Source organism: Pygoscelis adeliae, unplaced genomic scaffold, assembly GCF_000699105.1.
Source record: "Pygoscelis adeliae isolate BGI_AS28 unplaced genomic scaffold, ASM69910v1 Scaffold216, whole genome shotgun sequence".
Lineage (NCBI taxonomy): Eukaryota > Metazoa > Chordata > Aves > Sphenisciformes > Spheniscidae > Pygoscelis > Pygoscelis adeliae.
In genome coordinates, this window is record NW_008825073.1 from 3,670,211 (window position 1) to 3,683,616 (window position 13,406).

At 43.3% G+C, this 13,406-nt stretch overlaps 1 protein-coding gene across 1 annotated transcript in view; it reads right to left on the reverse strand.

Moving 5' to 3' along the window:
* Positions 1-1,669: 1,669 nt before the first annotated feature.
* SH3BGRL (SH3 domain binding glutamate-rich protein like) overlaps positions 1,670-13,406 on the reverse strand; it is a 22,388-nt gene continuing 10,651 nt past the window's right edge. Inside the window, exons 3-5 of the mRNA XM_009326657.1 lie at positions 12,068-12,253; positions 8,695-8,775; positions 1,670-4,489 (exon numbers count right to left, since the gene is read on the reverse strand). Of these exons, the coding sequence (XP_009324932.1) occupies positions 4,457-4,489; positions 8,695-8,775; positions 12,068-12,253 (300 nt within the window). The 3' untranslated portion in view covers positions 1,670-4,456. The remainder of the gene's footprint in view (positions 4,490-8,694; positions 8,776-12,067; positions 12,254-13,406) is intronic.

A 13,406-nucleotide genomic window follows, 5' to 3' on the forward strand; every position in this document is an offset into this window, starting at 1 on the left:
ATTAGTCCTTTGAAAAAAAAAACTTAATTACGTTGGTCTTGGAAAGTCTTATTTCGTGCATTTCTCACATTGTGGGCCCGAGTGCACAGTTTTTCTCAGTTAAAAAGAGAAAACCAAGACACAGAACAGATCTTTATATACAGTGTGTGTGTGTGTATATACTGTGTGTCTGTGTGTGTGTGTCTGTGTATATACAGTCTCTTACCAGTAATCGAGCTGCTCGGGAGCCACTCATTTACTCACCCACTTCTGCTGACTGCAGCTGTACCTCAGGTTAACCCCTTCTGGGCTTTGCCTTTGTGAAGTTAACCTGAACGGGCTCTCTGAACGAAGTCTCTTCGTTAAGGGACTAGCAGGCACCTATCTCCGCTATGCACACCTCAAATTTGTATTGCAAGACGTTTCTGGCATTTGAAATATGTGCAACACGAGCTGAAGGATATAATCAGGCTTTACAGAATTTTCCGTGACATAACAGATGAAGAATATTAAATGAGAAATGAATAAAATCCCGCATTAACTGGTAGAAAAGTTTATTATTACAGTGCACACCATTGTAACCTGAAACAGCAAGTTAAGTAAACATTATATGCACACATGCAGTTTGTTTTTTAAACAGATTTTTGAAAACTATTTGTATTGAGCTTTACATTAATGAATAACAATTTGGCATTTTAAGACTTTTTGTAAACAAACAAGAAAACCAGAGATTTTGCTGGCTTATACAAGTGAAGTGTATATACAGGGAAAGCAAAGGGGATTCATCGTAATTAGAAATGGCATCAGAAGCCCTTTTCTCTTATCTTGCATCAGGGACCATTTTTTAAGACACTAAAGAAGGGCAAGTAAACGTGAGAGACGAGCAATAAACACCGCTAAAAGACATCAATGTCACTGACGGCTCTCGGTTGTGCTTTAGTTGTTCAGAGAGAAAAAAGTTGATCCTATAACCGGCGAGCAAGCAGCCTCCTCGCAAACTGCCCTTTAAAGAACTAAGTTACTGGTTTCCTTCAGAGGATGTGAATGGAAGTCTGGGATTTGGGCAAATCCTAGTGCGGTTTAGGGGCTGAGAACGCATCTTCTGTAGCTCTACAGAAGATCTTCTAGGCGGTGCAAAACTTCAGCACGTAAAGCTTAGAAGAATGTACCTGCTGGGTCTACCAGGCGAACAGAGAAGATAAAAATGAATAGCTTTAGTTGAAAAATTTATCCTACACCGCCCTCTGGCAACAGAAATATTAAATAACATAGTTCCCCTGCTGTGAGCAGCATAAAGCTAATTAATTACACATTGCAAAAAAAGCAGCTGAGACTGTCTGGCGAGCTCTACGGGCACGGGGTGAAGCTGCCCTGCCCGCTTCCGATTCGTGACTGCCTTGGGGAACGAGTGGGAAAGCGGGTTAATTGGGAAGTGCATTCAGTGCTCTCCCAAACCCCCCAAAGTCTATTTTGTGTAGGTGTATCCTAAGTAATTAAAACCCATTAGCTGCAACAGGTGAGAGATCCAACCCAACAGACTTCACATGCAGCAGCAGTGGATGCATTATGTTCCCTCTGTTGTACAGATCCTGTACTTTTAAAATAAAGCGGTATTTTCACTTGAAAACTCCACTGCTGTCAACTTACGGCACCACTTCAAACCGTGAACAAAACATGCAAACAAGTCAATCGTGTGAGAAAGCGTTCTAAACCAATTTTATTGGAATGATACAGGGATGGTTAATATACAGGTAAAAATCCTCAATGCCTGCCTTCTACATAGGAAAAAAAAATTAAAAATCAACAAATTCAGTTCTCGCGCCCATCGTTAACCTAACACAGGTATGGGAAACAGAGAAAAAGCAACGCATTCCTAGCACTCCTAAATTCATGCAAGGTATCTGCATCAAAATGAATGCAAGTTTTACACGCAGTCCCACGACAAAGAGATATTTTCGGTATTTTTCAGTTTGTGTTGGTGCCTCGTTCCCTGGACAAAGAAATAATTCAGTCTGTCTCAACAGAGCTTTCTTAGGAATGCTGACACGGTTTGAACGCTACCATATGGCAACGGTGGGGGACCAGATGAGGGAAGTGACTTTGTTTCTTAAACTTGGCAATTTTCTTGACTGTCAGAAGCAGAGATTGACCTCGTTTCAGAATGTTTTGGGTCGCTGAACTGACAGAATTTGGCAGCGACTTTCAATTACAGCTTCTCCGAAATAATGACTGTAATTCACGAAACTTTACACCATACCTTCCTTACACAGGAAACACAGCAAATCCGCATGAGTACAGCGACTTGTGTGTCAAATTCCACTTTCTTCACAAGACTTCACTTAGTATTGTTACATACTTTCTCAAAAACTTGACCACTAGTTTAGACGCAGAGAAAGATTATGCCAGTATTAAGAAAGAAAAATCACCTCGGTTCAGAAAGATGAAATCATAGTGAACAACAAAAATTGGACACTGGATTTAAAACGTAACCTCACTTCCATCCCCAAAAGATCTTAAAAATAAATTTCACAAAATTTCAGTAAGCACTGATAAAGCCTGTTAATGAAAAAGCACAAATGCGTGTGTTAATCTCGAAGGTAAGGCGACGTTAATCTATCCCTATGCCTTTTGATGCTGTGCTTGCTTTTGTAAGGACAAGCTTCAAACTGACTCCCAGGCTCCCAAATCAGAAAACGTGAAACATCAACTAAATATCGTTTTAACTAACTTGGCTCCGTGCTAGATCCTGCTCTCGAGAAGCAGAGCTCCTCTCCAACCAAAGCAAGTAGCTGCATTTCTCTTTTAACAGATGTCGACAAAATCATCAGTTGTAGTGAACGGAACAAAAGCCCCGAAGAGATGTTGGCGAGGGAAGTACTTAAATTACCGCACTTTAGAACATCTTTGTAAATGTAAGTTTTTGCTTTTATCCTGTTCCTAATTTCAGACTTCAAAACTACGAACTGTAAGCCGTTTCAGAAAGTATTTATAAAGCACTGCACACATTTTACAGCGTCGGTGTAAAACAACCGCATGGCGATGAGAAGCTGCAGCCTTTTGCTGATCTGATCTTGTTTCTCCTTCTTCATAAAGCAAAGAAAATCAAAATGTGTGTGTGCAGAGCTATTAGAATGATCCTCTAACTATAGCAAGGACTAATTATCTTTCTTACTGTCTTTCAATGCTTTTGGAGAATGAGTACATTATGTGGTGCAAAATGCATTTTAAATTACCCACACACCTTTTAAACCTGTTTCTTATCCTTCAGGGCACTTGTAATTATTTGTATTTTTGCAGAATATGGCCAAGAAATACAGTCTATCTCATGAGCGCTGGGAGAACAGACAGGTTAATATTGCACATGGTAAATTCACCAATACAGGACACTTTAATCGATTCGCAATTCCTATAATAGCTTCATGATACGGCAGTAGCAATGGAAAAAAAGTTTTTAAACCTTTAAAAAAAAAAAGTCTTGCTTAATTACAATAGTTCTTGCTAGTCAAACATTTATTTCCTTGTTTGAAAAAATACTATATGAATCTAACGACTACTTGAACATGCAGTAAGATGCCTAATACTATAAGCAGTGTGAACTGGTATTTTTGTAGAGAAATACATTAAAGGCTTTCACCCTTACACAGGTAAGGAAATGCCATTTCTGGCCATTTTGGCTTATTTGCAACATTGCCTGGGAATTAGCGCCTACTTCACTGCAGTGCACTGAATCTTGCGCACAGACATGTAATCGAGTCAGGCTTAGGCAGCTGTGTGATGAACTTGCCAATGGAAAGGCTGTCCATTGCCCAAATCCCTTTTTCTTTGTCAAAAGAGCCCACATGGATCACTTAAATGAGAAATACATGGCTTTTTTTTTTTTTTTTTATCATCTGTACAGCGTGTTACAATACAAATCTTAAATATCCATTCTACAAAAGAACAAACACAACTTTCAAAAGTGACTACAATGGCTATACTACACGATACCACCTACAATTTCATCTGAAACCAGAAAAGACACTGAAAAATTACTGTGGAACTCAGTAACATTTTTGAGGCAACTCAGGCACTACAGTTAGTATCTGACAAGGTTTTAGATGCTGTTGCTTGGTTTCCATATTTTAAATAGTTGGATCTCTAGGTATAGCCCCCATCTGTATTATTAGTACTAAAATAGTTTCTTGAAGTTTACACAAAATGGACGAATTGCAAAGACAGTTTAAACTACGTGAAAATCATTCCTATCTAATTGCTTCAGTTTCCTGTGCTTCCAACTTTGTAATAGCACACCCCGTGCTCTCTACCTTTACCTTCACATTTTCATCTTGTGTTCAAATTTGTATTATGTACGGTGAATGCTGCAAGCACCAATCAAACGTTAGAAATCACATCTACATTTCTGGAAGCAGAGACAGTTGTACTATTTTATAAAAAGCTGTGGAAATTCCCTTTACAGAACATTTAAGGCAGTTGAAATTCATGCTTGCTGCTTTGCCAGTGCTTCAGCTTCCTGAAACAGCAGAACAGAATTACACGTATTAGTACTTTATGAAAGGCGACAACTTACACGTACCTGTGTTAGGCACCAACGTTATGACATAACAAAAACTGCAGCAATACATGATTAAGAATCGAACAGCGCTGAACCCAACTCAAGAAAAGAGTCCCCACTGCCTACGATGACATTATAAAACAAGTCCCATATGGTGCTGGCTTTAACTCCAATTCTAAGCTCAAGTAGGACCTGCAGGAATATTCCAACCTGTGGCCAAGACCAGTTTCGACCATAAAAGTTTGAAACAAAAGAAGATGGGATATAATGAGTTATCCCTGATTTCATATTAGGATACAAGAACTATTTAGAGATCAAAGATTATTTGAAGAGCTATGGTTAAATGGAAAGGGAATTCTTAATTAATAAAAGTCTCCACATCAAAAAAAAAAAAGGAGGGGGAAAAAAAAAAAAAAGAGGTCTCAGCAGAGATGTAATTTACTTTCTGACCTAAACCCTACCAAACGACCAAAAGCCCCCATTTAGCTTTTGCCTTCCAGAAGGGCGATCAGAGCAGCCTGCGAGTCTTTAGTCAGACACAGCTCAGAGCTGCTCCAGCAGAAGACCCAGACGCGAGCTCCATCCTGGGGCTGGCAGCAGGTCTGTCCTGGCACCGGCGCTGCCGAGTAATCCCAGCCCCCCGCTGCGGGGGGAAGCGAGCCAGCGGGGACGTGCTCCTTGGGAACCGCTCCTGCCTACCACCTGCTCTCCAAGCCCAGGGCTCCCAACCCATACCTCTTCGAGGGACCCGGTGTAGATCTGGTGCCCTTTGGCTACATGAAAACATTCCTACGAAGCTTCTGAGATGAAGGAACAGCTGAAAGCAGTTTAGCAGACATACCAGCTAACCTCTAACAATCCTCAGTATGTTTCAGAAGGAACATTAAAAAAACAATAGCCTGCGTTTTTCAGTCTTCTTTCAGCCTTTGTAAGGTGGCCACAAATGGGAACAGGATGACAACAGAAGAAATGCAAAAGGAATTTTTTTCTGAAGATGGTTTCTACAAGTGTACCTTTTGACTGAAAATGAATTTAATTACCCGTTAGTAGCAACACGGCCTACAAAAAGATGAGCAGTCCCCGTGCTCTCACTGCAGCACTTCAGTGTGGACAGCATGGTTTATTTTAAAGGAAAAAGTTCCGCTAAACTCAACTTTTATGTAATGGATTTGTTTGCTTTGGTGACTGCGTAGAAATACTGAAGATAACAGACTCAATGATATCATCGTTAACATGAGCCAGTATGCTAAACAACTAAAAAACAAGAGGAGAAAGGACTAAGAAGGGAACTTCCAAGAAGCCCGTAAGACTCGTAGGAGAAGGGACACAGTGGGTGACCCCAGCCCGCAGGACAGGAAGTACCACGCATATCTCCGTTATCTTAGACATGGTGGATCGCTCTGGTTTTCCTGGCTATCTGCCCAAGCGCATCGCGTCGTGCTGCCTTTTAACTCAGGGGCGTGGGAACAGCCTTGGTCGGACGGCTGGCTCAGGTCTGCCGCGCTGCCGGACTGCGCTCTGCTCCTCTGGCCGCATGTGGCGGGGCAAAGACCGGAGCCGGGACGTCACTGCGCGGCCACGCTGCTCGTGCGAGGGCATCCTATCAGTTCACGGCAGAAAAGGCAGGTGAAGAATGAAGGAAAGATTAAAAAGGTCTACAAAGCCTCATGGCAAAAAAAAGGATGTTTGATATTCTCTAAAAGAGAAGTGATTCTTTGAATGGGAACAAAGAGGAGATGGTTCCCTTGGCTTTGTAACAACTCCGTTAACCAGTCGTGGGCACAACAGAAGTGACATTTAGCTCTTTTTTTTTTTTTTTGCCAGAAAATGGAGGACAAAGTACTTCTCTTCAAAACAGGCAGTGGTAAGCTGGAGAGGATTCCTGGTATTTCCCTCATCCCCAGGAAAGTGGGTACAAGTAACTCTGAGAACATGCTAACCTATTTGTCTTGAAGGTCAAACTTCACTTCCTTGGGCGTGGTCCCACAAGTTACCTGGGAAAGGCTCAGCTTTTCAGATTTGACACTATCCCTCTTTCATACTTTTCCTTATTTCCCTCGAGGCCCCTCACTGAGCATGCTCTCAGTCCTTAAATAATTAATTGCAGCCTTTAACTTACCAAATCCTCTCCCTTTAAAGACCATATTGCTTAAAGTGGGGATACTTTTGGCAAGTTGAATGCCAACCTTTCCCAGGGTTTGAAGGTCCACTTGTACTCTCAGTGCCCAAAGCACAAACCAAAGCACCAGGGCTCAGTAAGTAGTTACTTGCGTTTCCCATGCTCACTTCTGAGCCCTTCTTGTTTAGCATTAATATTGGAACTTTGTGTTCAGAGTCAAACAACTTTCCAATCTCTCAAGATGACATTTAATGGAGGTTTGCTGTCAGGGTCCTCTCCTGCAATAGCACACAGGGTGATCCCAGACTCCTTCCATTTTATGTAGCAACATATGCAAGGTCATTAACCACAATATCACATCCAAGCTGCATGCAGCTATGCTGTAAATGCCAATTTCAGCACCTACAAATCAGCAGCAGGCAAACAGCTTGATTTGACATCATGTAATTGTGGGATGGATACCAAAAGTCAGCCCAACAGCAGAATGCACTGGGTACGAGGTCACTTAGGCAAAGGCTATCGAATGCACCTCCCCATGCTGTAGCAAGCAATATGAAAATTCAGCAGAGTACAGATGCATTATGTTTCTCCCTTTTAAAACTCACCTTTTCCTTAAACGCTAACCCCTTAGGACAGAATCGGAGCAACTAATAGCCATGCAGACTGCTTCCGCAATCTGGCAGGTTAGCTAAGCAGCAACGTTCATAAATGTTATAGAGACAACAGATGACCTGATTCATTACGGCAGCAACTGCTCTCCAGTACCACTGCACTTCCCAGACCTCGGCCGTGAGGGGAAACACACAGGCTTTCCTGAGCCCCGTGGTCTCAGGGCTGCTTTCTCACTCCTGGGCTCCATCCTGCATACTCTTTTGTGCAGCGCTGTGCAGATGTTGCAAGAAACTTAAATAAGATTTATGTGACTATCGCGCTGTGTGCAGCTGGCCTCCTGACGCCAGCGACGCATGACGCTGGGGCATGTATCACAGGTTTTGCTCTCTGCAATTCTCTGTGCGAGGCAGAGTTTTTCCTTGCTACACCATTCACACTAGTGGAGCTACCGCTAGAAATTAGTCTGGCTCCCAAAACTGTTTCAATCTGACCCACAACTTGTAATGCTTAATACTGATGCATTATCATCCACCTTTAAAATTAGGTCTCTTAGTGATGTGCACAGCATGACCTTCAGCTCTTACATGAATAAAGTTGAAAGGAAATGGCGTGTTTATTCACTGGAACAAGAAAGCTGGAAGTGACCTGGAGGATCCTGCTGCTGTCAAGTGAAACGTATAAAGCAGGCTTGTCCTATCCTATCGAAATCAAAAGAAGTCCAACCCATTGCATCCGCAAAGCAGCAACCCAGTTTGTAACTGGCAAAGGAAAACAAGGCTTCAGGTGACGAGCTGGAGGAAAAAATTACTCTGAAGGAAGACCGCATTATTTCAAAAACAGTGACTCTGGTTTCAAGGTATTTTCTAATACAAAAATCTCATCAAAACTTCACGTGAGTTATGTTTTTTCACTGAATTGAAATAATTCTTTGGTTTTGTGACAATTTTTTTCATCTAGATTTCTTGTGCATTCTTCAGTGCAAATGTTAACTACTCTTTCACTTGTTCCCAGAGTGTACAATAAAAAAAAAATAAATCCAGTGGTAAGAGACAATTATTACTAGTGAAAACCTTGACCCAGCTCTTCTTTCCAAAGCAACAAAAGCTTTTCCATTAACTTAAGAAAGAGCAGCGTGGCTCTGCAGTGAGGATACCAAAAGAGCATCTGTACTGAACGCTGAGTTTTTCTGGTAGGAAGAGGGGGAGGAAGATGCCTCCAGGGAACACAGCATCCTCCAAATAAACCAGCCCGTAACAACAGCGTGTTGCTGTGATGATGAAGCCTGAAAGTTAGTCTCTGGAGACTGAATATCAGACCAGCAGGTAGATTGATTGGGGCAACCACAGAACACATAAAAGATCCTGCTATGAGCAGAGAAGAACAAGGTGTAAAATACAGGTTGTGGTTTACTGTGAGAAATGTACACACCTACCTTTGAACCAGGTGGCGCAGTCAAGCCTAAAAACGCATATACCGCATTGTTCTCTCGAGCTTCAAAGAAAGCTTCGTAGTCCTTCACCATGGGAGTCAGGGAGGGGGGTGGAAACAAAAGACAGAAGCATGAATCGTCAGAAATAATCGCAGCTCCTCAGCTTGGTGCGTTACCCAACCCGCACCGAGCAAACTGCTTCCTGTGGCCAAATGCAAAATTCAGAGCACCGCCTCAGATATTTATCATTAGCACTGGTATCACAGAAATTGTACTGTCTGAAAAGTGACAAGCCGGGAATTTCAGTATCTGTAGCAACAAGATGCTGCTGTGAGGTGCTCCCGCCTCTCCCAGAGGGACAGCCTCCATAGCAAGGTAGTTGTCGCTGGTCTGGCATGGATGTCCCTCCTGCAGGAGCGGGCTGAGCCCCTACCTTGTCATCAGAAACACTGATGTCCACAGGTGCCATTGCTAATTACCGGTGCAACCATGGACATTAACTCTTAAACCCGTTAAAAGTTAAATTCAAACCTGTAAACTGAGAGTACATCCTTTCCCATCATGTTTCCCATTAATGATTAGTCTACGCAAACGAAGGAAATCAGGTGGCACTGTTCGTTGTACTCACAGTGCACTACAGTGGCTCTAAACATGCACACAGCCACTTCCCAGGAAAATTAAGGTAAAAACAATGAAATAATAAAAGAAATACCAATGCTTCCTTCTCTGCCCTTTTTTATATTTGAGGCAGAATGCAGTGCTGTACAAACAACACAGCTTAGCTGTCTGCTAAGTTAGGAAAGAGCAAGCGAAAAGCCCACAGTACGGCTCAGCAACAGCAGTTGCCAAACACTGACCAAATGGACCCAGAGGGTTTGTGCAAGTCCACTGTTGTCTGAGTTACCACATACTTCCCTCAGTCCGATTTCCAAACTCAGCACATATCTGTCCTATGACTTTCCTTCTCTCCCTTTTTAACTGAAGCAACAGTACCAGCTTCCTCCAGCTTTACTGGGGAATGTTTTGATGCAGGAGTCCTGGCTGAGAAACCCAAGGCAAGGCAGCAGCTCAGAGCAGGCTCAGTCTCGGGCTGAAGTCAGGGAGAGAGCTGCCATTAAGGGCACGCTGCTTCGCATGCTTGGCTGTCTGGTAGGCAAAAGCCTAAGAAATAGCAAATGCTGTTTGAAAACAGCAGCGTGTTCAGAGCAGGGGCAGCTCTAAGAAGAGGCTGTTGCAGCTGGAACAGGAGAAAGTACAGGGAACAAAGGATTCAAGCTGCCTGGAGATCGGGAATGTCAAATTACTGTTCGATTTGCACATGTAGCATTCGGGTGCTAGTTTGATAAAAATGTGTATGATTATGTTAAATCCTCCCTGAAGCCCTTCTGTTGACAGTACTGGGGCTGCCCGATAACAAAGGGGTTGTTTATCTTGCTAGTGCATAGTCCAGCAGTCTGCTTCGTAGCATCTACCCGGAAAGGAATGCCTGTGACTGAGGAGCAGGGTTCATGCCAACTCGCACGGCATCTACAGTTACAGCCTTTCTGCTGTGCACAGGCCAATAAAAGTCAATTTGCTCATTCCTCTGCCAGTTATGCTGCATCAGATGAAACAAACAGGGAAGTTCATGCTTGAGATGGATCAGATAAAGACATAAAGAGGTTCAAGTGTGTGGGCACAGAATTAACTTTTACCTTCCTGAAAGCTGAACTGTAGTAACTTGAATCCAGCTACACAAATTGACCAAACTTCAAAGTGACGTCAATCAAAATTTTGGGGATGAAATAAACCCATAGCAAGAGCCCATCTGAAGCATCTATACCCCCCTCCCCAAAATTACTGTATACAGAACTGTCATGGATTGCAGCTGGGGATACACTAGAAGCGTCTCTGATAAGCAAACATCCAGATCTAGTAGGTACATACAGCTTTTTCTCTTCCTGTCCCACACCACTGCAGAGCCAGGCCCTGTTCTGCTGCCCAGCTGCAGCAATGCAGCAGAAATTTGGCGACATTTCACTGACAAAGGACAACTGCACGGTGATCTGCCGGCACCCCTAAAGCTCCGGTACACTGTCGTGGTTTAACCCCAGCGCGTACACCAAGGGAGAAAGGTGATACTGTTGCAGCTGGACTTCCTACTGGTACAGAACTACTTGCCTTTTTGTTTGTTTGTTTTTAAAAGAGAGAGAACTGAACAGAGACTTTCAGTTCTTTGTGACTAGCCCCTTCTCAGCTTTCAGCTGCAGACAACTATTGATCATTACGTTTGTCGCTCCAAACCAACTTTCTTCCATGTCACAACCACAGTCGGTAAAATTTTGAGAGCCAAGTGGTACACTAGCTCACTGTGGATATTGTTTCAAGTTCTGCTTTTATTACAAGCAAGAAAAAAATCCTGGTGTGTTGAGAATAAGTTCTTTCAGGAGCCACAGAATTGCCTCACAAAGGTCCAGAACTGGCAGGTTCTGACTTACAGACTTTGCAGGTCAGGACCACGCTGCAAGACGACACAGAAACCAACACACGGCACCAGAGGAATGCATACTGTGAGCTCTTTTCAGAAGATACTAAGTTTTAAAAATAAAATTAACAGTTAATCTAATAATCATTCAAGCATGGCCTGCTGAGTAGAAGTGCTGCAGGCCAACTTACTTTTGATCAAGCATTAAAATAATGACAAGTAGGAATTGTATTTGCTATATGAGTTTTAATCTGTTCAAGGCATTGGAGTAAGTGGACCGCAACAGCCTTCATTTTGCAAGCAGTACGCAAAAACTGATCCCAAGAAGGATCAGAAAACTGATTTATGGTCATGGCAGACATCACTGCATATGAGCACTTATTTTGGAAGGTGAACAGACTACAGAGCGATCTGGGATCCACACATATTGGCAAACCCCATACAGACACAACAGATCTCTGAACTTGCCACAGAACACAAGGTTGATGCAACAGTGCCAGATGTCTGTGAAGTGTTAGTTCACAACCATGGTGAACGTGAGAATTAAAAAAAAAACAAAACTGAAAACTTTCAGAGCCGTTAAGAGGGGAAAAAAAAAACACAAGGAAAAAAAAAATATATACACTGCAAGGTGGTGGTAGGCTTATTCCAGTAACAATGATCTGAGAATCAAAAGGTCCAAATTTTAATCTCTCCTCTATGGTAAAACTGGAATATTCAAGAATCAATTATTCTTAAAAGCCTGAGAGGAGGGGTAAAAGTCTGACACCTTCCATGCCCTTCACAGTTTGCACACTTGAACACACAGCTGGCCAAGTCCTTTTTTGCTGATCACAACAGCAAAGCACAGACTATGGCAGCAAGTAAGAGGACTGGGATGAGAAGGGATGGAGACCTGGAGCCGTCCCTTACCCCGAGGTACTGGCTGTCGTTGAAGAGCCGCGGCGGCAAGGGGTTCCCGCTTGCTGGCCGGCTGTCTTCAGGGACGTTCTCGCGCATCCATTTCCGATTTTCCTCATTGGCGGCGATATCCTTTTCCTCAAATTCAATTTTGTTGGCTTCCAAGAAACCTAACACATCTTGTTGCTGTTTTTTAATCTGTCACAAAAGAGGGGGGGGGGAAGAAAGCAAACAAAATCAGTCAAACCATTTTTTCTGCTGCCGGTTATGCAATTCCCGGGTTCAATGTGGAAACAAAGGGGTGCAAAACAGGTTGAAAAAGGAAGCGGTAAGAAAATTCTTAGAATAAAAAAGTATATTCTAAAGAGTCATATCTGAGCCTTGACTTGGCTCCCATATAATTGAATAGGCTGAAGTCTAAAGACACGGTCCCTATACACATGTGAGTGTTGTGAACCAAAAGCAAAGGTGCAAGCAGCCCCCTTGCAGAGGCTGTGTTGTCCAGGCCGTACAATTAATTTGGGGGAACGTTGTTTTTTCAGGTGCAGTGTGCTGGAGGGACATTTGATGTACAACCTGTTTCCTTCGTGCCCCTGGAAGCACAGGCTGAACCCACCCTTCCCAGGTTGCTGTCCTCCTCATGTAGGCTATGCACCTCACTGCGGGGACTTCCCAACGGAGATCTCATAAAGTCATCATTAACAGTAAGATCTCAAAGCAATTTTGGCTCATGTTTCTTTGGACAAAAAAAAACCCCACACCCTCTTCTGCTCTGCTCCGGGTTTCAGGGGCGGCAGGTGTGGTCTCGGGAGAGCTGCGACCCCGCATCCCCCATCCTGGCTCGTCTCAAGAAGAAGGCTCGGGGGGGGCGACTGCACAGGCTGGATGAGACCCCACACCTGATGCAGCCCGTCCTCTGCGCACTCACACAGCACCCAAGTGAAAAGCAGGATCTGTGCGGCAAAGACTGTACTGGCTTTTTACAGAGAGGTGTTTTCTATTACTGTCCTACATGAATTATTGACTTCTTGATACGAGATCTTCTGCTTATGCTCTGTTCTTCCTCTGCACGATTTCACCACCATAAAGGAAATTATAACCATGCACATCCTGGCAAACAATGAAAAATGGGATTTAATGGGAAATTTGTTCTCTTCAAATTATTCCCTTCACTACAAAACCAGTCCAAGGCCTGGCTTTAACCTAATTAGCTCAGTGCAACAAAAGCAGCGCTTCATACAGATGTTGCACTGCTTCTAATTCAGGTCAGCCACCAGCTTCCCCGAGCAGGCTCTCCATATACGGCGAAGGGAAAACAGGCAGCTCCCCACCAGCAGCGCCGAGGTCAGGG